Source organism: Anolis sagrei, chromosome 4, assembly GCF_037176765.1.
Source record: "Anolis sagrei isolate rAnoSag1 chromosome 4, rAnoSag1.mat, whole genome shotgun sequence".
Classification (NCBI taxonomy): Eukaryota; Metazoa; Chordata; class Lepidosauria; order Squamata; family Dactyloidae; genus Anolis; species Anolis sagrei.
The window spans coordinates 199,107,900-199,130,358 of record NC_090024.1 but is presented as its reverse complement, the minus strand read 5'-3'; the positions used below and the strand labels follow the sequence as shown (position 1 = coordinate 199,130,358).

Genomic DNA, 22,459 nt, shown 5'->3' with positions numbered 1-22,459 from the left:
TGTATTTTATCTAATATTTCCATTAGCTGAAAAGAAAGGTGGTATGTTATGAGATCAATAAAAGTTGTCTTCTAGATGTGCACACACTGAGAGTAAAAGAACAATCATCCCGGCATCCCTTGGGCAACGCCCTTGCAGACAGCCAATTCTTTCACACCAGAAGCAACTTGCAGTTTCTCAAGTCATTCCTGACATGAAAAAAGGTATAATTCCCACTTTTCAAAGTTAGTTCATTATTAATCTACAATACACTTCAAGGAAAATTACTTTAAGCTTGATTCACATAACACACATTTCCCCACCTGTACAACTGGGAAATAATGCATGCAATAAACAGATAATACTGTCCAAAAAGAGGACAAATTTGGAATGCTTTCAAGATGCTTGCTTCAAAGTGCTTTATTTTTCCATAGTACAATGCATTTTCTACATGTTTTACATTTATTTTACAATCTTTACATTATTGCCCTACAATGTAAATATTACATGAGTTTGTCTCAGTGGTCTTTAACAAATGTTGGCAACCTGAAAAGAGATTGTCAATTTGTGATAAATGCTGAGAGTACACACTCTCCTGCTTATACCAAGCTACTGCCATATCATATTTCTTATTTGTTCCTAACATTATTTATTTGGAAACCCCAGTTGGAATAAGCAGACAATGATGGTTGCAAGACTAAGGAACTGAGATTATTTTCATTTTCCCTACACCACTGTACACAGAGTATATATGTTTGTGCTATTACACGTGGAACATTACTGAGAGCGAATTGCAATGTCCCTGCAGTTTCTGATCAGAACAACTCAGTGGGTGCATGAAATAATAAGAAGAGGCTGCTGTGGACTTCCATGCTGATCTGGCATTGAATCTGCTGTGGGCTTGAAGCAAAGATCTCTACCCATAGATTAAATACCTTATATGGCTTCTTTGAACTTTGGGCTAAACCCAGAATAGATTCATCACTATCTCTGCCACAAAAGCCAACAGCTATTCCATTTGGCTGCTTTTAATGATGCAAGCAATCCTAATGGTCTGAAAAATAACCACCTAAATAATTTGATATGAATTAAAAGGGCATACAGTGTGAGCTCAGGATCAGCAAGGAATACCTTCCTGAACTTACCATGGAAACAGGAAGCTGTGGAAAATAGCAAATCATATTGAAATGAATGACTTCTGCTGGAAAGTATAGAATCATCCTGGAGGACCTAGAAAATTCAGAGATGTGTTCTCCCTGAGCATTTGCTAAGTCCTCCAGGGTGACTCTATGGTAACTTCCAATGAAGAATTTTTTTTCTGGAGGTTCTAGAAAATCACTAGAGATGACATATTTTGTCAGATGCAGATAGATACTCGTTCTGTGGATATGGAAATCATCGTGGAATTATGAGAGCTACTTTTATATGATGAAAATGATCTGTTGCCAGGGAAAATCAGCAAAATTTTCTATTTGTATTTGATAAGTTACAGTAAGGTCAAGGGGAAAATATGAAATTATATTGTTTTCTGCAGAAAGATGGTGGAGTATATACTCCTAAAAGCCAAAGATGCATGCATCGACTATGGAATTAGCTTATGAATGAAAAGTTTAGATTTTTTTCTTATAACTGTCAAAAAATTGCAAGAGACAAACAGACCAACATAAATAACTAACTGTAACAAGGAACTCTCACATAAGGTTGATTAAGAAATTATAATAGTATTTTGACATGAATCCCACTGAGTAGCATTTATGTCCAATGAAATCTGGCTAGCCAACATCAGATTGTGAGATTTATGTTTTTAGAGATGAGCTTTCGAACTGCATTGCTTCCATTTTAATTACACACTAAAATATATCTTCAAGTTCATGCTCATAGGTGCCAGCACCTATTCTTTAAAAGTGCCCTTGCCACCATGCAAAAGTCAACATCTCTAAATCATACCTGCTTGGAAATGTACTAGCTTTTTGTAGAACAGTTAGATTTGAATCAGAAGATTTATCTCAAATTCTTAAAAAGTTCAGGGATAGATACAGCCCCGAGCTTTTCATTCTGTTCCTCAGCCTTACACCTTTTTCCCACCTGCTAACAAAGAGGAAGGAACTGATATAAGGAATAGCAAAAGGGACATCAGACATGTGTAGAATTCAGCAGAATCGTATCTGGAAATTGTCAAAATTGATCAAAATTACACCTAGTCTTGTCTAGTTTGGTTGGGCCCTGTTCTATGCCTATAGATTTCTCCACCACAGGAATGCACATCAAGAGCCTTTCTTAAACTGAAATTCAGGTCCCAGACCAAAAAGGGTCCCTTATCACTATTTTGAATGGTATGTCAAAATCACAGCTTAACCAACACATTTTTACTCCTTTCTCTTCTGCCCAGTTTTTAAAACTCAAAATCTCCCTTATCAAGTTGAATGTTAAAGGTTATGATAAAAACAGCAAGTCAAACAAACTGATTCCTATTGTACTGACCCTTAATATTGCCAGGAAGTTTCATTCTTGTCTCTTGAAGTTAGTCACACAATTTCTTATCGCTGACAAAGATCTGAAACATTTTTGCATCTTACTTGAAACATTGGCATATAAATAGAGGACACACACACACACACTTCTAGCAGATCCAACTGCATGTAGTAGCTTTTCCCTGACCTATCAATGCCTCTTCTGTCTGAGTTCCAGCTGTAGATAAGCAGAAATTCATGCACTGTAGACCATCCCGAACAGGAACTGGAAGGCTTGAATTACCATATTTATTCTTGCTATGAAGCAAGTTCAACTCTATACCAGGACCACCTTCTTCAACCAGAGATGAAATACCTGGAGGGTGCCAGGCTGGTGAAGGTAGTTCTTGTCTCCCTTATCCACTCTGTTGCACTTGTGCTTTCTCTCCCTGTGAACCCCACTTCCTCTTTCCCACAACCATACTATTTTCATCTGATCACAATCTCCTCCTTTCAGTTCTTGAGCTTGGGTTGCCAGTATTAATGAAACCTGGAGACTTTGGAAACCTGGAGACTTTGCTCACTCTTTCTACTTCTGGGACCTCTTAGCTGTTTCTTGATTCTCTGTAGGATGAGGCCATCCAACCTTTCTTTGGTATCATTTGCTGTATAGCTGCAAGTTCTTGAAGCTGTTGTAAAATGTAGTTTTCCCATAGGTAAGGGGTGTAGGTAGTCACCTACTAGCCAAGCTCACCCTAGAGAGAAGAAAGTCTATATAATTACATGTCTGCTTTAAGTTTAGATATGCTGTTGAATCATACAACTTTTATTCTGCATAGAAGTCACTAGTTTTTATACTGCATTGAAGCCCTTAGTTGTAGAATGCCAGTTTGCCAGTTTAAAATCTTACCCTTGCCTACTTTAACTTACATCCAGTCTTGCAACCAGTCTGTTTATAAGAAGGAAACAAGACTGCTTTCAGGCTCTTAACAACTGTTAAAGGAAGCTCATAACAAAGTAGATAGAATGAGCCTTATGATGTGTAGCATCAGATTCAGCCAGAGCTATGGCAAGTTCCTCTTGGTATGCCTCAATGAAGACCTCCTTGCTGCGAGTAAGAAATGGGTTGTCTTGTCCCAGGTCTAACAGTGAAAGTATTTGCAGTTGTCCCATATTGCAGACTCCCATGAGAAGATCTGAAGGGGAGAAAAAGAATTAAAATGTCATCAAGCAAAATGGAAATCCCTCATCATATAATGCAGTATACAAAATGCAGTGAAACAATAATGAATATTACAAACAGATAGGGACGTTAAATAAGAAAAACTGATGCTCAGCTTTCATTCCGAATACAAGAAAATATTCTACAGTGCAAACGATTCTTCAGCAATCACTTGCTAATGTCTGAATAACCCGGAATTTTGGAATGTCCTTAAGTCACTGTAGGTACAAACCTCAGGTACACAGTAGAAATACATTTCCCCTGTTTCTATTCCCTTTTCCTTGCAGTTCAGATCCTCTCTCTCTCTCCCCCCTCTCTCTCTGTGTATTACTCTGATATCTCAGGTGAATGAGACTCCCACTGTCTCATTCACCTGTAATATTTGCAATACAGGAATATTGTAAAATGTGCATAGTATCCCATTTAGTAATGACAGCACCAACTCAGGCTGACTTATTTTTATTTTGCTATTTGTGAGCAGATGTGGGAGAAGCAATCTGGAGGCATTTTAATATCTCTAGTCACCTAGCTGAACAGGGATGTGGCTTTGTAAATTGAAATGTGTTTGTATGTACTCTGCATAGGACTGTGGACTTGGTCTCTAGTTGGTGCACTAGGGATATCAACAACATGTGAGATACAGAAAAGTGCCATCTAGAATTTCCCTACTACTATTGGGAGGAGAAAGAAACCTTCCATCCACCAGACCAGTGGTTCTTAAGCTCCTTTGAGCCATGGACCCCTTTGAGAATCAGGTGAATGCTATAAAGACCTTCCCCAGGTGGGAAAAAACCCTTAAATCTATGGATCCCCTCTTAACTGTGTTATCAGACAGTGGAAACTACAGCTACCTGCATGATTGTATCTAATTAGCAGCCTTTTTCTGTAGCCCATAGTTCACTCCATACCTCTTCTAAATATGGCAAATGAAACATACCTTCTGGCACCTGCTCCACTGTTGGCATACTCTCCACTCTGGCTTTTATACCTGGCATCACTGGAGGCATTATTATAAGTCAGCATTTTCCCAGGTGTCAGTTCCACCGACACCCTTCTGCCCTGCATGCTGGTGGGTACATTCCTGTGAGTAGAGTTGATCCGCTGCATCCCTTCAACAGCCTGGGAGTTGTATGTCATTGTATTGTGGCCATAGTTATTGGGAGTGCTCATACTGCGAGAGGACATGGATGGCCTACCATATGAATCATCTATCTCTGACATATAAAGGCGCTTCTTGATCAGAGGCCGGCTGTTTGAATAGGAACTGAGATAAGTTGAGGAATAGCTCCCACCTGGATAATGGTGGCTGTGTCCACTTGGCCTCATACTGTTTTCCAAGACTGATTTAGATGTTTGTGAATAACTCTTTCCATAGTCATAGCTTGAGTGACTGAGGTTCTTATCTGAGGCCTGAAATTCACTTGAGATGTTGCGGTCTTTATGGTTTTCTTCTCCATTTGAAGACTCAATCGGGGCCACACCAGCATCATTGCTGAATTCAGGTGGTGGTGGGATTATTTCATAATCAAGCACTTCTTCCGCAACCTCTGTATTGCTCACAATGTGCTTTGGAGGTGTAGCAAGAGCATGTATAGATGATCCTCCTGGCATGTTTTGAGGATCTTGTTTTTTCACGTTTTGAGATTCTAGTAGACCTTGAACTAAGCGAGAACTATATGTGTTTGATGCAGTAATATTTTCTGAGATTTCCAGGGATTCCTTTTGTGGGAACTTTGGTACAACTGTGATCGAATTGGGCTTGGCATCACTGTAATAAATGTTGGATGAGCCTGTCTCTGCATGACTGCTGTTGTGCAGCTTTTCTGATAACTTGAGCAGAGGCTTCTCAGATAAGTAACTATTTTGCCGGGAAGTAACAGCAGAACGTCTACCCCTCTGAGCCCGCTGTTGTGCAGCTAAGAGCAGAGCCATAGGGGAGCCTCTCTCTACTTTCTCTCCCGTAACGGGATGAATCAAAACCTCACTATCAGCTTCTTCAACATTCCTAGATAGGGTGGATGTGACTGAGGACCTGGGACTTGCAAAGTCCCTTACATTTTCATTATTATTTATGCTGACTGGCCCATCTTCTATAGTTTGGGATGAAGCTGCAGAAGCCAAGCTGTCCACTGAGCCAAACTTAGTTCGATGTGACTTGTACTGCAAGAGAGAGAAATCCACAGTAGGAGATGCAGTTTGTATCGGTGATGGCCCTCCAGAAGAGGTTGATGAAGGTGTAGATGGACTCAAGAGTCCATTCTTTAATTTCAGAGGGGATACTGGAGGTTTCTGAATGTTGTCAGGAAGTGAGTAACCAGAAGAGACGCTAGGTGTCTTAGGGTCTTTCTCTGCCACTCCTGATGCTGGGTTATTCTCATGTACTGTGGGATGTGACAGCCTGGCCTCTCCCCCATTGACCTGACTGCCACCAAATTGAAGAGTAACTTGCTTCTTTGTTTCTGGATTATGTCTCAAATTTGCAAGGGCCAACGGTGGGCCTCCATCCTTGCTTGGAGAGAGCAAGGCTTCCAATTCATCCTTAAATGTCATAGCACCGTTTGCTTGTGGGGAGGCAGGTTTAGTCCTTGTAGTTGAAATGGCATCACTGGTAAAAGCTTTTCTTGGAGAAGGTGTATTAAATGGTGTCCTCTCTTTTTTCTCACTCTCTCTTGCTGGAGTTGACTGTGGGTCACTCACAATAGGCTTAGGTTGTTTTAATCCATCTCTAATAACCTGATTGCTATCAGTAATGCTAGTTTTAGGCTTGGAGGAAACAGTTCTGTCTTGCTGACGATCCTCTTTTTTGCAGGAAGAGGACAACAGGGCAGATAGGTCATGTTTCAGTTTGTCCAAATTAGTCCGTTCCTTCCAGTCATCATCATGATCATCATCAGAAGATGCAATTTCCTGAAAAGGAAGCTCTGCTTTTTCTGCAGATGGTACCTCCTGTGGCCTGGTAGGAGAGCCATCAGAATCTGGATTTCCTGACTCTGTGATTAATATGGAGGGCTTCTCCAAAGTAACTTTCCCTCTAGCTTCTCCTTTTGAGTGAACTGCGGCTGCAGGCAAGGCAGTAAAACTCAGTGGCAGGGCAGGACGGCTGTGAGGAGCCATTTTAGGGAGCAATTCATCATTGGGACTGGATTCGTTTTCTCCTATGGGAATAGATGATGTTCTGACAGGAGTAGGGGGAGGTATTTTTAATGATCGAGGGAAAGTGAGATTAGGGTCTGGGCTGGAATGTGGCAACTGTGATTCCTTATGGTTAGGGGTTAAAGGAGGATTGAGGTTCAGATTGCGGTTCAGATTGGAGGGAACAGTGTCCGGTTCCCTGATATTTAGAACAGTCTCAGATTTCCATTTGGACACGCCATTTGAGAAAGGTGGAGTGTGTATTTGTGGTGAATGTGGAAGAGGTGCACGATCGATAAAAGCTGGAGGAGGAGGAGGAATAAAGTCTGGTGGAGATGGAGTACTGGGAGAAGACAGATTGGAATATTGGTATGAAGGTGGAGCCAGAGATGAAGGAGACATTGGAGGTGGAGGTGGTGGAGCCATTGGAGGTGGGGGTGGAGCTGCTACAGAAGGCGGAGGTGGTACATCCACAGAAGGTTCTGCTGGAGCTTTCATGGAAGGTGGAGCTAGAGAGAGATCAACTGAAGGTGGTGGTGGTGGAGGAGGTGGAGGAGGAACTGATGGTGGAGGTGGGATGTAATCATCATCCAAGTAATTTTCAAATCCCTTGGGTCTCAGGTCAACTACCGAATTGTACTTTCTGTAATTGCCATTGATTTGAGAACCAAGTCCTAGAGAGAAAACAGCACATAGGATTACGACACTCTATTTTAGATGGGTCAGTTCAACATTAGTACAGCTGAATATTTTCCTTAAGCCATGAGTAAAATATTATATTTAGAAGGCTGAAGTTATGAAATACTGATTAAAAATACAGCCTACCACTAAAAACAAACTGAATCAAAGGTTCACAAAACATTTGTAATATTTTCTATTTTTTCACCTCATCAAAAATATGTCTGTCTTTCTTGTCCCTAGAAAATACAATAAAAAACTAACATTTTCGTAATAATTAAAAGGAAATAGCTATGTTTTTATTATATAGCTTTATTTAACTTTTAGGAGCTCTTTTCCATCCTCGATCAAATACATGCTAGCAAAATAAAACTTTGGGTGCATCTACAATGCACAGTCATAGAAATTTCATGACAGTTTCACTGCTACATTCCTCCCTCTAGAATCTTGGAATTACCAGTAGTAGTTTGGTAATTCATGCACTCCCCCAGAATGACAACATTAGAGCTTTCTAGTAGAAAGTTTAAAGTACTTCACTCAAGTATGAAAGCTAGAATTTTACAGGATGAAGCAATGGCAGTAAAGGCAGTGTTAAGGCACCATGGGTCAGCAGTAGAGTACTTACACAATATTTCTTGGTCTCATTCCATAGAGCCATTTGTGTTTTCATGCATACATTAAAATTTTCTGGGCGCATAAACAAGGTATATTCATGCAGTTGAGAAGAACTCCCTCACTTCAATAAGATTGTTGAGAGAGTATATTAGGAAATGTACTGTTTGGATGCAACTCAACAGAATCCCCTAGCCAGTAGTGGCAACGTTGGTTGGGAGGGAAATGTAGTCTAAACAGAACTTTCCCAAACTATGATTAGTCCATAAGTGCCAATTTCTGGGTGTGTAGGTATGCTATGTGCACAAACATCCCAGATCTCTGTTGGATGACTGACATTTCTCAACAACTGTTTTGGGAAATAGTGTCAACTCCCTGTTGCGCATCATGTTTCCCAGAAGAATTACTGGGATTCTAATGATGGTAGATCTTAAGCAGATGCAAGAAGATGTAGTTTCGGTAGACTGTGCATTCTTTCAGCCTAGGGAAGCTGCTTACGGTGCTTTTAAAGTGTAGTTTGCATTTTAAACTCTTTTTATGTCACCATGTGTTGTGACAAATGGTGACATGAAAAGAATTAAAAATGCAAATAGGATACATGGAATAAGGAGGAAGCACAAATCTACTGAGCTGTTGTTCACTCCATCAAATCAACTTTGATTTATGGCTTGTTTGTGTCCACCTGCAAAGAGCTAGTGTGGTGGTGTAGTTTGAGCATTGGACTACAACTCTGGAGAACAAGGTCCAGTTTTCTGTTCAGCCATGGAAACTCACTAGGTGATCTTGGGCAATTCACACACTCTCAGCCCCAGAAAATTCTATGATAGTCAACAATAAGTCTAAAACCACATGAAGGCACACAGCAATCTATCTACAATTTGATCTCCCTCTTTTTCCTACTGCCTTCTACTTTACTGAATATCAATCCCTGGGGCCAAAGTAAATTCAGAAGGGATATTTTCTTCAGGAGTGCATCAAAGCAGAAAAGGGTTTAAACCACTCTCTTTGCAATCCTGATAAATGCTAGCCTGCTCCACCTTGGCTGATTCTGTTTGCACTTATAAAGCCCTACATATGCAAATATAGGTTTCACATTGTATCTAAATTAATTCTCCCAGACATATATGAAACCCAATGCAACTTAAATTGTGCAGGATTCCAATAAATTGTGCAACTGTGTGTGGGGTGGGGGTGGGGGGCTTTAAAGTATAAAAGGGAATGGGAATTCTATAAGAAGGGATATGCCTTGTCAATACTATACTCCCCAAACATCTTCTTTCCACCTGTTTCTGCTGAATCACTTTCAGCTGTGATGCTTCATAGTGAGAACAGTTGGTGCAAAGCAGTTTGGGAGGTGTAGGAAGGTTAAATTGTCCCCTCCAATCTGCCCATAATGCACTTCAACCCAGAGTTTCCCAAGTTATCTATTACGGGTGATCAGAGGTTATTTTTTTCTAGTGGTACCATATTTCTGCCTGTTGGCTACAACAATTTTCTTTCTCTCCTCGAAATCTTACCAAGACTAGCAGCTGAGGGTTGGTGGACTAGCACTTGTCCACAGACCATCACATGGAGTAGCACTATATTAAATTATTTCCAGCTCACCATGTCTTATAAATTCATGTTCATCCAAGCCTAATTCTGGTCTTGCCGTTCTGGACTTATCAGCAAATCTCTTTGAGAATACAATGGTTATTTCTAGTAGCTGATATGTGAAACTACATCTGCTACCCCTCATGAGGCGATGTTCAGGAAATGTTCCTCTTGTTGAGGAAACAGAAGCTAGAGGCTGGCAACCCTATCAAAGCTCACTATCAAACAAGAAAGACAAATAAAATCAAGAAGCTTTCCAGCTTCCCTATTGGGGAGGGGAGTTTGTAGCAAAGAAGACTTTACTCATTAACAGGGAAGTAACCTATGTATATTTTTAAATGCTTGATAATTGCCATGGTTGCCTGACTGTAGAAGGTAGTTAAATGTGTCATTTGAAGATGCTGGTTGATTCATCTTAAAGATAGCTCCCCTTTATCAAAATACCAAGCCTTTTTCTTTGCAGTGATAAATACCAGTATTTCACAGTAGTTTATTTTTAAAGTCTAACTCATCTATAGGAACGTCATAAAAATAAAACAGAACAAATAGAATGAGAAGCAAATGATAAAAATCGGAATATTTAAAAATAAATACAAAGAACTTCTTAAAACATTCAAAGAAATCTGTGTTGGAATGCTGAAAAGTTATTCAATGCCCATTTCAAATGTCTGTTGATGTTTTATGGCTTCAGAATTGAATGTGTTGGATTAAGTCCCCTGCTTCCTAGATGTATTGTGGTTGTATGCCTTCAAGTTGTTTCTCATTTATGGCAAAACTATCACAAGGTTTTCTTGGTAACATTTGCTCAGAAGGGAATTACCATTGCCTTTCTCTGAGGCTGAAGGACTCTGGTTTGCCATGCCAACCAGTGGGTTTCTGTGGAAAAGTTAGAAGTCAATCCTCAGGAGAGAATGCTTCTGTAACATGGCCCTACAACTCGAAAAACTTACAACAACCCAGTCAATCCTCATCTCTCAAATTAGTACTCTAACATTCAAATCACAATACCAGGCTGGCTCTACTAGATGTGTATTTTACTACAGGTTTCATAATTCCCACACAGAAGGCAATGCCATCTTGGAGTTTTGTAGTGCAACACATATAGTAGGTGGAGGAAGGTAAGGACTACTTTAACAGCTTTCCCACTGCAAACCCTCAATGTAATGGGAATCTTCATGGTTTTATGTTGAAACAAGGCAAAATGCATTTGACTAATCTTCAGGCAGAACTTTTCTGAAATGCTATATGAAACTGTTATATACCTTGAAGATTCCAAAGAGCCTTTGCTCCTCCACGCACCACACCACTCCCAGAAGTCTGTTAGTGGAGCCAACTATTAATCTGCATCTCAGGGTCACTTCTGTCACTGAATGTGAACCCACAACACAATAAAGTAATCCAATGGGCTTGTAGCTACCACCAACTACTGAATAATCTGGCTAAAAACCCAAGGGTTGGTAGGTATTCAGAACAAAGAATACAAAAAGACTTGCAGAAGATAAGACAAAAAGCCTTTCCACTCTAGCAATTAATTATCATTTAGAGACATATGGGAGGCCAATGGGTAGAACATGAGTATGACAACATGTTTTGACGTTTGTTGGACAATGACAGGTATAGAGGAGAATACAGTTATAAATAGCTCAGGTAATATTTAACCAATATTATCATGAGCTGTTGATAGCCCTGTCCTTCAAGACTTTTGACTAATCTTTGCACTTCCTAATTTTCTGTAATAAGAACTTTATTTTCTGAATTTCTTTCAGAGCATGTAATCATGATACCATGGTTATGTTATCATGTAACCAGTGGCAATCAACTTCTGAGCTAAGTAAGATTTAGCAATACTTACTTACTTAGGCGATCCCTCGTTGGACGAGTAAGATGGTCTTCCATTATGGATTTCCCTGTGGGTCCGTAGGTGGCTGTGGAGCCCTATTCTTGCTCTGCATCTTCTTCCGCAGTGAGGGCATTGGTTTCCAGGTGGAAGGCGGTCCCGGTCGGGGTTGGCTTGACGCGCCTTCCTCCTGGCACGTTTCTCTCTTTCACCCTCCACTCGTGCCTCCTCGAATTCTGCAGCACTGCTGGTCACAGCTGTCCTCCAGCTGGAGCGCTCAAGGGCCAGGGCTTCCCAGTTCTCGGTGTCTATGCCAGAGTTTTTAAGGTTGGCTTTCAGCCCATCTTTAAATCTCTTTTCCTGTCCACCAACGTTCCGTTTTCCGTTCTTAAGTTCGGAGTAGAGCAACTGCTTTGGGAGACGGTGGTCAGGCATCCGGACAACGTGGCCGGCCCAGCGGAGTTGATGTTGGAGGACCATCGCTTCAATGCTGGTGGTCTTTGCTTCTTCCAGCACACTGACGTTTGTCCGCTTGTCTTCCCAAGAGATTTGCAGGATTTTCCGGAGGCAGCGCTGATGGAATCGTTCCAGGAGTTGCATATGACGTCTGTAGACTGTCCACGTCTCACAGGCATAGAGCAGGGTTGGGAGGACAATGGCTTTATAGACAAGCACCTTGGTCTCCCTACGGATGTCCCGGTCCTCAAACACTCTTTGCTTCATTCTGGAAAATGCTGCACTTGCAGAGCTCAGGCGGTGTTGTATTTCGGCGTCGATGTTGACTTTGGTGGAGAGGTGGCTGCCAAGGTAGCGGAAATGGTCCACATTTTCTAATGTGACACCATTAAGCTGTATTACTGGCATTGGAGAGGGATTGGCTGGCGACTGCTGGAACAGCACCTTGGTTTTCTCAATGTTCAGTGACAGGCCGAGCTTCTCGTATGCTTCTGCGAAGGTGTTTAGAGTGGCTTGTAGATCTTCTTCTGAATGCGCACAGACGACATTGTCATCAGCATACTGGAGTTCTATAACAGATGTTGTTGTAACCTTGGTTTTGGCTTTCAGTCTGCTGAGGTTGAATAGCTTGCCATCTGTCCGATAGATTATTTCCACTCCGGTGGGAAGCTTCCCATCAACAAGGTGAAGTATCATAGCGATGAAGATGGAGAATAGAGTTGGGGCGATAACACATCCCTGTTTGACACCGGATTCCACTTTAAATGGGTCACTTTGGGAGCCACTGCTGTCCAAGACTGTTGCCATCATGTCATCATGGAGGAGCCGCAGGATGTTCACAAATTTGTTAGGGCACCCGATTTTGTGGAGGATGGTCCAGAGAGCGCTGCGATTCACTGTGTCAAATGCCTTTGCAAGGTCGATGAATGCCATGTACAGGGGTTGGTTTTGTTCCCTGCATTTTTCTTGGAGTTGTCGTGCAGTGAAGATCATGTCCACGGTTCCTCTGGAGGGGCGGAAGCCATTCTGGGATTCTGGGAGGGTGTCTTCTGAGAGGGGCAGAAGGCGGTTTGCAAGGATTCTTGCGAGGATTTTCCCAGCGGAGGTTAGAAGGGAGATACCTCGATAGTTTCCGCAGTCTGTTCTTTCCCCTTTTTTGAAGAGGGTGATGATGGTGGCGTCCTTGAAATCTGCTGGGATTTTCTCGGTCACCCACACTTTTTCTATGAGCTGGTGGAGTTGGTGTGTTAGCTCAGGTCCTCCCTCTTTAAAGATTTCAGCAGGGATCCCATCTGGTCCACTGGCTTTGTTATTCTTCTGTTGGCTGATGGCATTGCTGACTTCTTCCAAACTAGGCAGTGCTGCAAGCTCATCCCTGGTTTGTTGTTGTGGGATTTGTGAGAGGACCTCGTCGGCCACATTGGAGCTGCGGTTCAGGAGGCTTTGGTAGTGTTCTTTCCAACGTAGTGCAATTGAGTTTTGGTCCTTCAGGAGTTTGGTTCCGTCTGATGAGCGTAGAGGCTGTATGCCATGGTTTCTTGGTCCATAGATGACCTTTGTGGCTTTGAAGAATCCCTGAGCATTATGGGTATCTGCCAGGTGTTGGATTTCTTCGGCCTTCTTTGTCCACCAGATGTTCTTGAGTTCTCTTGTCCTTCTTTGGACCTCAGCTTTTGCACTGGCGTAGATCTTTTTCTTAGCAGCACAGTTGATGTCTCTCTGCCATGCTTGGAAGGCTTTCCTTTTCTTGTCAATTAGCTGTTGGATCTCGATGTCATTTTCATCAAACCAGTCTTGATGTTTCTTGGCTTGGTATCCAATAGTTTCTTCGCAGGCTTGGATGATGGAGGTCTTCAGTTTGTTCCAATGTTCCTCGACATTTTCGGGGTGTTCTGTGGGTAGATGGTCCTTGAGTGCTGTTTGGAGATGGGCTCGCCTGGAGGGCTCCTGAAGGGCTTGGGTGTTCATTTTGCGCCTTGTCTTCCTTCCTTGGAGTCTGCGCTTGGGGGCGATCTTGATAGCCATCGAGGATCGAATTAGCCTGTGGTCAGTCCAGCAGTCGTCAGCACCTATCATGGCTCTTGTGAGGAGCACGTCACGGCGGTCTCTGGCGCGTGTGATTACATAGTCTAAGAGGTGCCAATGCTTTGACCGGGGGTGCTTCCATGATGTCTTGAACTTGTTTTTCTGGCGGAAGAGCGTGTTGGTGATGACAAGGTTGTGCTCCGCACATTTGGTGAGAAGCAGGATGCCATTTGAGTTGCTGTTTCCAACCCCGTCTTTTCCTATGGTGCCTGGCCACAGGTCGAAGTCTCGCCCGACTCTTGCATTGAAGTCCCCCAGGAGAATGATTTTGTCCTCCTTAGGTATCCCCGATAGGACGGTGTCCAGCTGACAGTAGAATTTCTCCTTGATGTCTTCATCAGCGTCTAGTGTTGGTGCATAGGCACTTATGATGGTTGCCCGTTGGTTTTTGGCAAGATCAACTCGGAGGGTGGAGAGACGTTCGTTGATACCAGTGGGTGCTTCGGACAGATGTTTCATCAGATCATTTCTTATAGCGAAGCCAACTCCGTGCATTCTTTGGTCTTCTTTGGGCAGTCCCTTCCAGAAGAAGGTGTAGCCTCCTTTTTCTTCTTTCAGCTGTCCCTCTCCTGCTCTCCGGGTCTCCTGAAGGGCTGCTATGTCGATGTTGAAGCGTCCCAGCTCCCTTGCGATGATGGCAGTTCTGCGTTCGGGGCGTTCACTGTCACTGTTGTCCATCAGAGTCCGTACGTTCCACGTACCGAAGTTCATTTTTCTTTTTTGGCCGCAGGGTGGTGACCCCACTGGACGCGGCAGTCCAGTCAGGGATGAGTGAGGCAGACTATGTTTGGGGCACCTTTTCTAGCCCCCTCCCCATGTGGGGTGAGCAGAGTGGGTCCTCAATAGGGCTGCTCAGTCGTGGATACAGCTGCCGAACTACTCAACTGCCTCGGACCTTGAGGTAGAACGACTGAGTCCGTACCCACCGCCCATGTGCCAGTCTGTGACTAGGGGCTTCCAGATTTCACAGTCCTGCCCCCGTCGCCACTCGCTGATCGCCATGGGACTTTGGTTGGTTGGTTTTTATTTTCTGTGGAAGACGCCTGTGCGTGGATTTTTTTAATGTGTGGAGGTCAGTGCACAACTGATCAACACACAGACTTCACAGAGTGAGGTTCCACTGGTGATGTAGTTTAACACAATGACCGTGGCTTCTCAGTCTGTTGCAGCCTTCTTCCGCCTTCGCAGCCGTTGTAACATGTGCCATGTTATCCTCCGCCTGCTCCGCCGTTGAGGTCTTTTGGGTCTTCGGACTGTGCTTGGTCTGGGACCCCCCCCGCAGCCACTCCTGGGAGTGCACGACTCCAGTTGTTGTGCCTACAGGTTCATCGGAACACGCAAGCCCCCTCACCACGACAAGGTGACAGTCCATCGACAGTCCATAATATTTAGCAATATTATTCTTGTGGCAAAATTGAGTGTATACCAGAGAAAACAGTCATACATATGTTGCTCTGGCTTTATTTGGACAGCATAATAAACCACAATTTATTATGACTGGAATGATGCTAATCTGTCAGGTTTGTGTGCTTTTTCTTCATTTTCTAGCCTCAAGGATAAGCTTTTATTTTACATTAACTACAGTTTAGTATGTTGCCCCAAACATAAAAATTCTTAATCCTAACTAGAGGATCATATCACACATTTCCTCCATGGTGATGTCATTTTATCCCTAAAACAACCAAAGGTAAGCAACTTGCTAAAGGCCATCCATAAAACTTTATGATTTCCATCACCAAATTGCAGTAATATTTAGCATGGAGGTGCTTTTCCTTAAGGACTTAAAATATTTCAGCAAGTAGAAAGAAGGGAATGAATACCATGCACAAAAAGGACACTTTTATTTAAAACTATATGTCGTCTTCAAATTTTCTTCCAAGGAGTTCATTTCATGTCATCCACCTGGTGGGTTCCGAATTTATTACTCACTTGAGTATCATTGATTGAATTTCAAAGTTCTATCATAAAACCTACCCAAAACTGGCTGTCCTTAATAATGCCTATATAAAAGAAGTTCTATTTAAAATTATTGTAGAGCATGTAGAAATATTAGTTTCTACATTTGATGAATGAATAACTACTAACTGACATCTGCTCACTTTATATCATTGGCAAATTGACTCTGGATTGTTTGCTGTTATTACTGAGGTAGGGTGCTTTAAAACAGTTGAAATTACTGGAAAATGTGGTAGGCTGACCCTACATACATTGTAGGACTGACTCATCATTCTGCTAAGAGGGGCTCTGGGCCTTTATCCTAAACTTCTTATCATTTGGCATCACCATCAGATGCTTTATTTTTAGGTGGATAAAATATTTTGTTGTATATGGCTTAAATGACTTGACTAGTTGCACAGTGTGTTATTACCAGCTCAGACTTGCTGCCTTATAGCTCAGTCATAATACTTGCCTCGTTTCTTAATGAAAGGTAAAATGGCATAGACCAACATTAGCCACAACCACACTATTCATTATTGTGCTGGTAATGCAAAGATGATACAGTGAAGTTATGAAAACATTCATCTTACCTGGAGATGATTTGTCTTCAAATCCTTCTGGTACTGATGGTGTTGGTACAGCCACACCATGTGCCTCTTGAGCATTCTGGAAAGGTTTAAAAGATGAACTTTGAGGTCACAAACAATTGCTAGAAGTCAGAAGTATTCAAAGATCAAGCAGTAGGCAAAGATCAATTTTCTGTTCTCAAAAACCATTAAATTTAAATGTATAACATGCATAATTGTCAAATAAATAATACAAGTAATGGCAGTATGATATAATAGTATGAAAAAAGCCCAAGGGATCCTGGAAATTTTAACCATAAGGAGAGACCATTAAGAGACACTATGACTGATAGCCATCTTGAAATATATGAATACCTGTTGTTTGGGCAGTAGAGAAAATGCATTTTCTGTTGCTCCACGGAGCAAGCGCCAAACCACTGTGTTCAAACTATATGAAATGGCATCTACTAAACATGAGGAAATTTTTCTTATGATATGAAATTTTCCTGAAAAGGTTGCCTGGGAAAGTAGTGGCTTGCTTCATTGGAACTTCTTACGGAGAGCCTCCACAGATACTTACCAGAGGTGCTTCAGCGGTGCGTATCTTGTATTAATAAGGGCTTTGAAAGATGAGTTTATTGATCCTTACCAGATCTATGATTAACAGTGTCAGTCATTTCATGGCTGATACCCAGATTTCAAACTTGTGAAAATGTAAAGGCAATTTGAGGTTATCTTGAATGCCTACTTCTTCCTTCCCACTATTTTATTTAATGCCATTTCCATGTGGGTTTGGTTCCAGTACCTCCCTTGGATACTATAATCTGTGACTGAAGAAGATTCATATACAATGGCAAGGGGTGGAGGAGATATTTTTAAGCCATTAATGGTGGAATCAATGGATGCAGAACACCTGTGCTAGTTGTTGAAGAACAGAAATAGCAGGATCCATTTGCAATAACATATTACCTACAGGCTTCTCTTGGGCTTTTACTGACCTAGACAGGACTTTAATCTAATCCATCAAAATTCTTCGTAAGCTGAATATGGGGTTCTGACACAATCCAGCCTCAAAGCAGAGAGCTCAACTTGTCCCTTCATTGATGATTCAGTCTTGAGATCATGCAACAAATAGTTATTTAATGTTCCACCTCCCTTCTGAATATACATTAATGCATACAAATTACAGTGAGGTCATTGCCAGGAGTCAAAAACATGCTTCCTACACCTTGGACAGTGGTTTATTTAGCAGTATTCAGTGTCTGCCTCACCAAGGCAGACTGATTAGATATCTCCAGTTTCCTGTTGAGGCAGCGTGTGGTGCCATTTTGTTGAACTACAGCAGCAGAGCGTTTGGATAAAAGAAAACAGAAAACAGAAACAAACAGCTGAGCAGAGGTGGGAGTGCCGCTCGTTAACTGTTTTACTGTTTTACTGTTTTATCCACTGGAATATAAATCATCTAGAGATGGCCTCAGAAGCCTCTGAAGCTGCAATTTCCACAGTTAACACAGGAGAAAAGCTTGACCTTCTGGTGGAAATGATTAAAGGGCTCAAAAGCTCAATGGAGCATTTATCTCTCGAAGTTAGAGAGACAAGAGAAAAGATGAGCGAAATAGTATCTAAGGAGGAAAAAAATCAAGCTAGGATCCAGTCACTAGAATTGGAAGTTAATTATTGGAAATCAAGGGTGGTGGATCTAGAAAACCATTCCAAACGCAGAAATTTTTGTTTACAAGGAATCCCTGAATATGTAAAAGACAAAGACTTGATTAACTATCTGTGTGAGTGGTGGAACCAATGGGACATACCAGCTGGAGAAGAAGATATAGATAGAGCATACAGACTTTATCCTCAAAAGAGGGGGGGAAAGGATCACAAAGGTCCCACACCAAGAGTGGTAACAGTGACATTTGTTAAAGCATCAACATGCTTACAGGTTTTCAAAGCCTTGAGGAGCGTGAATGATCTGCAGTTTAATAGTAATAAAATCACAGTTTTCCAGGACTTAGCAAGAGCTACAAGGGAGGAGAGAGCCTCCCTCAAGCCTATAACGGATAGACTCAGATCAGCAGACATCAAATACACATGGGCCTTTCCAGCAACACTAATCATTTTCAGAGAGGGGAAAAAGCATACTGCAAAGTCTATAGAAGAAGGGGAAAGGCTTCTGAAAAACTTAAACCTGACTCAACCTCCCCAGAGGAAATCGTCAAGAGAAACAGGCGTCCCAATAGATGAAGAAAATGTGTCTGAAACAGAGGAAGAGCAACCAAGAGAAGATCATCCAACTAAAGAAGAAACCACAAGGAAAAAACATGGGAAACTTCGATCAAAGACCTATAGAATCCCTAACAGAAGAAATTACAGATAACTATACATAATATATTGTCTCTATAGCTGGGTTTAAAGAAATGCTTATTGGTACTGGCAAACATATTCTGTAAAGATTTACAACCAGCAAAGATAGGAATATTTTTTTTCTTTTTTGGTCTAATTGCTTACATAATTTAAATTAAAAAGTGGGATAATGTTTGCTAACTATACATGAATAAGGAGAAGGTGGGATGGTCTGGAATTAATAATAGGGATGTAGATTGGGTTAAGGATCAGGGATTAATTGATAGGGATTATTATTATTATTATTTTTTAAAAAAGAAAATTAAGCCAGGAAGGGTGAGTAATATGAGATTGTTATCTGACGGATAGGAGGAGCGGATGCAGGAGCCTCTGTCCATCGTTATTCTCTGGATGGGTGCAAGGATTCTTTTCCTAGCAACCTCCTCAAGGAGGAGGGGGTCATGGGTTCCAGAGGAGGGGTTGTTTTGGGGTAGGGATCTGGGTTCTGTAGGGATATGGGATAATATAATGGGAGGGCCTGCGACAGAAAGTTGTGAAGGTAAACAACTGATCTATGATGGAGGAAATTAAATTTTTGTCGGTCAACATAAATGGCCTATCTTCTCCGGTGAAAAAATATAAACTGGCTAGAATGTTAACTGAACAGCATGCTGATATATGCTTAATCCAGGAGACTCATAAGAAAAAAGATAAGGAAAAATTGTTAAACTTAAAGAATTGGGACTTACAATTTGAATCAAGAGGATCAAATAAATCCAGAGGAGTAGCAATCATAATAAAGAATACTAACAGTTTTGTACTAGAGAAAAGGATATCAGATAAGGAAGGGAGATTTATAATGATAATGGGAAAATTAAACAATAGTGATATCTCTATTGCAAGTGTATATGCGCCAAACAAAAAACAAATAAGTTTCATAAATAAAACATTTGCCAAAATTGAAAAACATGCAAAGGGCGAAGTAGTCATTGGGGGAGATTTAAATACGGAGTTATACATGAATAGAAGAAGCTTAGGGGTTAGTCCCCCAAAGTTAGAATGTAAAGTCAATTTTAAAAAATGGAATCTAATCGAGGCCCATAACAGAATAGGTGAAGAGAGTATGGCACCAACTTTCTATTCACACAGACACTCTAAATTCACAACTATAGACTACTTCATAGTTGGAATTAATAACTCTAGAGAAATTAAAGAGATAAAAGTAGGGAAACAATGGCCAGGAGATCATGCTCCGATTTCGCTTAAATTGGGAGAATCTGTAAGGAGATTCACAAAGAAATGGAGATTTAATCCAAAGGTAACTTTCAAAGAAAAGGACAAACAAGATATTAAAAATCAGATAAAAGAATTTTTTTTAATAAACAGACAACCAGAATTAAAAGAAGAGTTAATATGGGATGCTTTTAAAGCTACTATTAGGGGTACATGTATCACTAAAGAAATTGGGATTAATAAGAAAGAAAAATCCACTCTTGAAAAAACTAGAGGTGAGGTAGAGAACTTCCTCCAACAATTTCAAAATCACCCAACAGCAGAAAATAAGACAAGATGGATAGAGAAAAAACAATATTTGGAGAATTTAGAAAAAATTGACACCACCAAAAAACATCTGTGGATCAAAAATGATTACCAATTCAACTCCATCAATAACTCAAAAAGTTTGGCCAGATTCCTAAAAAAAAGACAAGCTAGAAAGAGAATACTAAAATTAAAAGATTACAGGGGTAAATTAAAATCAACAGATAATGAAATTAGAGAAATTATGGCAAGTTTTTATGAGAAACTTTATGATGATAAAAATACAATAGAACAAGAAGTATATTTACATGAAAACATAGACTATCACTCACAAATAGAATTAAACAACACAATATCAAATTCAGAAATTGAAACAGTAATAGACAGTTTAAAAGTGAACTCAGCTCCCGGGCCAGATGGCTTTACCACAAATTTTTACAAAATTTTTAAAGGGGAAATTACTCCAAATTTGGTCATACTTTTCAATAAAATCATGGAAGGAGGTAAAGTTCCAGACTCCTGGAAGTACTGTGAGATAATAACAATTCCAAAACCAAATAAAGACGAGACAGATCCTAATGCATATAGACCTATCTCCCTTAGTAATGTAGATTGTAAGATCTTTACAAAAATCATAGCAAACAGAATAAGAGAAAAAATCCCAAAAATAATTCATGAAGATCAACATGGATTTATAAAAAATAGGAAAATAGCAGACCCTATCAGGATCATTCTAAATACTCTAAGTCATGCTACAGTTAATAGATCCAAACTGCTTATAGTAAAGCTTGATTTTCAAAAAGCATTTGACTCAATAAACCATAAATACCTGAATAAAATATGTGAGGCAAGTGGAATGGGGGGAAAATTATGCAAAGTAATAAAAGAGATATACAGCAGAAATAAGGCAGTCATAAATGTAAATGGGGTTGATTCGAGACAAATTAGTATAAAGCGTGGAACTAAACAAGGATGCCCCCTCTCTCCACTATTATTTGCATTGGCCATTGAACCTTTAGCAAATTTAATTAGACAGGACCAAACAATCAAAGGATACAAGGCGGGCAAAGAAGAAATAAAAATAAACCTTTATGCGGATGATGTTATAATAATTTTAAGCGACGTGAAAGAGTCGCTAAGTTCATTGGTCAAATTAATAAAGGAATTTGGGGAAATCTCAGGGCTTGCAACTAATTTAGGTAAAACAGAAATTCTCCATAAGAATTTAACATCGAAAGAACTAAAAATCGCCCAAAACATTATAGGAGTGAAACTGGGAAAGAAGTCATTAAAATACTTAGGAGTAGAAATTCCAAAGAATTTAAATAATATTATCCAATCAAACTTCAACCATTTATGGAAATTTACAAGCAAAGCACTTAAAACCTGGGGGAAGAATTTTCGGGACATCACTTCTAGACTTAAAATTTATAAAATGAAGATTCTACCCAAATTCTTATATTTATTTCAAAGTCTGCCAGTAAACATCTCGGCAAAACTCTTTAAGAAGTGGGACAATTCCATCAAGAAATGGGTAGTGGGAGGGAATAAAAATAGAATTTCTAATTTTATATTCTATGGCACGCAAGAAATGGGGGGATGGGGAGCTCCATCCCTGGAGCTGTATTATGAGACATGCCATGTCACTAAATTAATAGAATTGGAATTGGAAGGGGGGAGAAAATGGGTGAAATTAGAGAAAGAATTAAACGATTGGAAAAAGGGCTCATTTATGGGAGAAAAAATTGATAAAAAAGAGCTTAATAAATTAAGAGAGGGCCCCCTCCTCTCAACATTGTATGTTTGGAAGAAATGGCAAAATAAATTACAAATAAATAAAATAGATCCCTTTCCACTAGAAACCCTAGAAAATAAAGATAAAACATTTAGGAATTTAATCAGGTCCCTGAAAGAGAATGGAATAAAGAAGGTAGGAGACCTCTTGAAACCTAATGGAGATATTAAGAAATGGGATGAGATAAAGGACAAATGTGGTTCAAAGTATTGGATAGCTTGGTTGGGCTTGTCGAAA

The 22,459-nt window shown here is 40.6% G+C and overlaps 1 protein-coding gene across 1 annotated transcript in view; it reads right to left on the bottom strand.

Moving 5' to 3' along the window:
* Positions 1 to 381: 381 nt before the first annotated feature.
* The window catches only part of C4H6orf132 (chromosome 4 C6orf132 homolog), a 57,754-nt gene continuing 35,676 nt past the window's right edge, over positions 382 to 22,459 (bottom strand). Inside the window, exons 3-5 of the mRNA XM_060772822.2 lie at positions 16,573 to 16,648; positions 4,589 to 7,457; positions 382 to 3,625 (exon numbers count right to left, since the gene is read on the bottom strand). Of these exons, the coding sequence (XP_060628805.2) occupies positions 3,520 to 3,625; positions 4,589 to 7,457; positions 16,573 to 16,648 (3,051 nt within the window). The 3' untranslated portion in view covers positions 382 to 3,519. The remainder of the gene's footprint in view (positions 3,626 to 4,588; positions 7,458 to 16,572; positions 16,649 to 22,459) is intronic.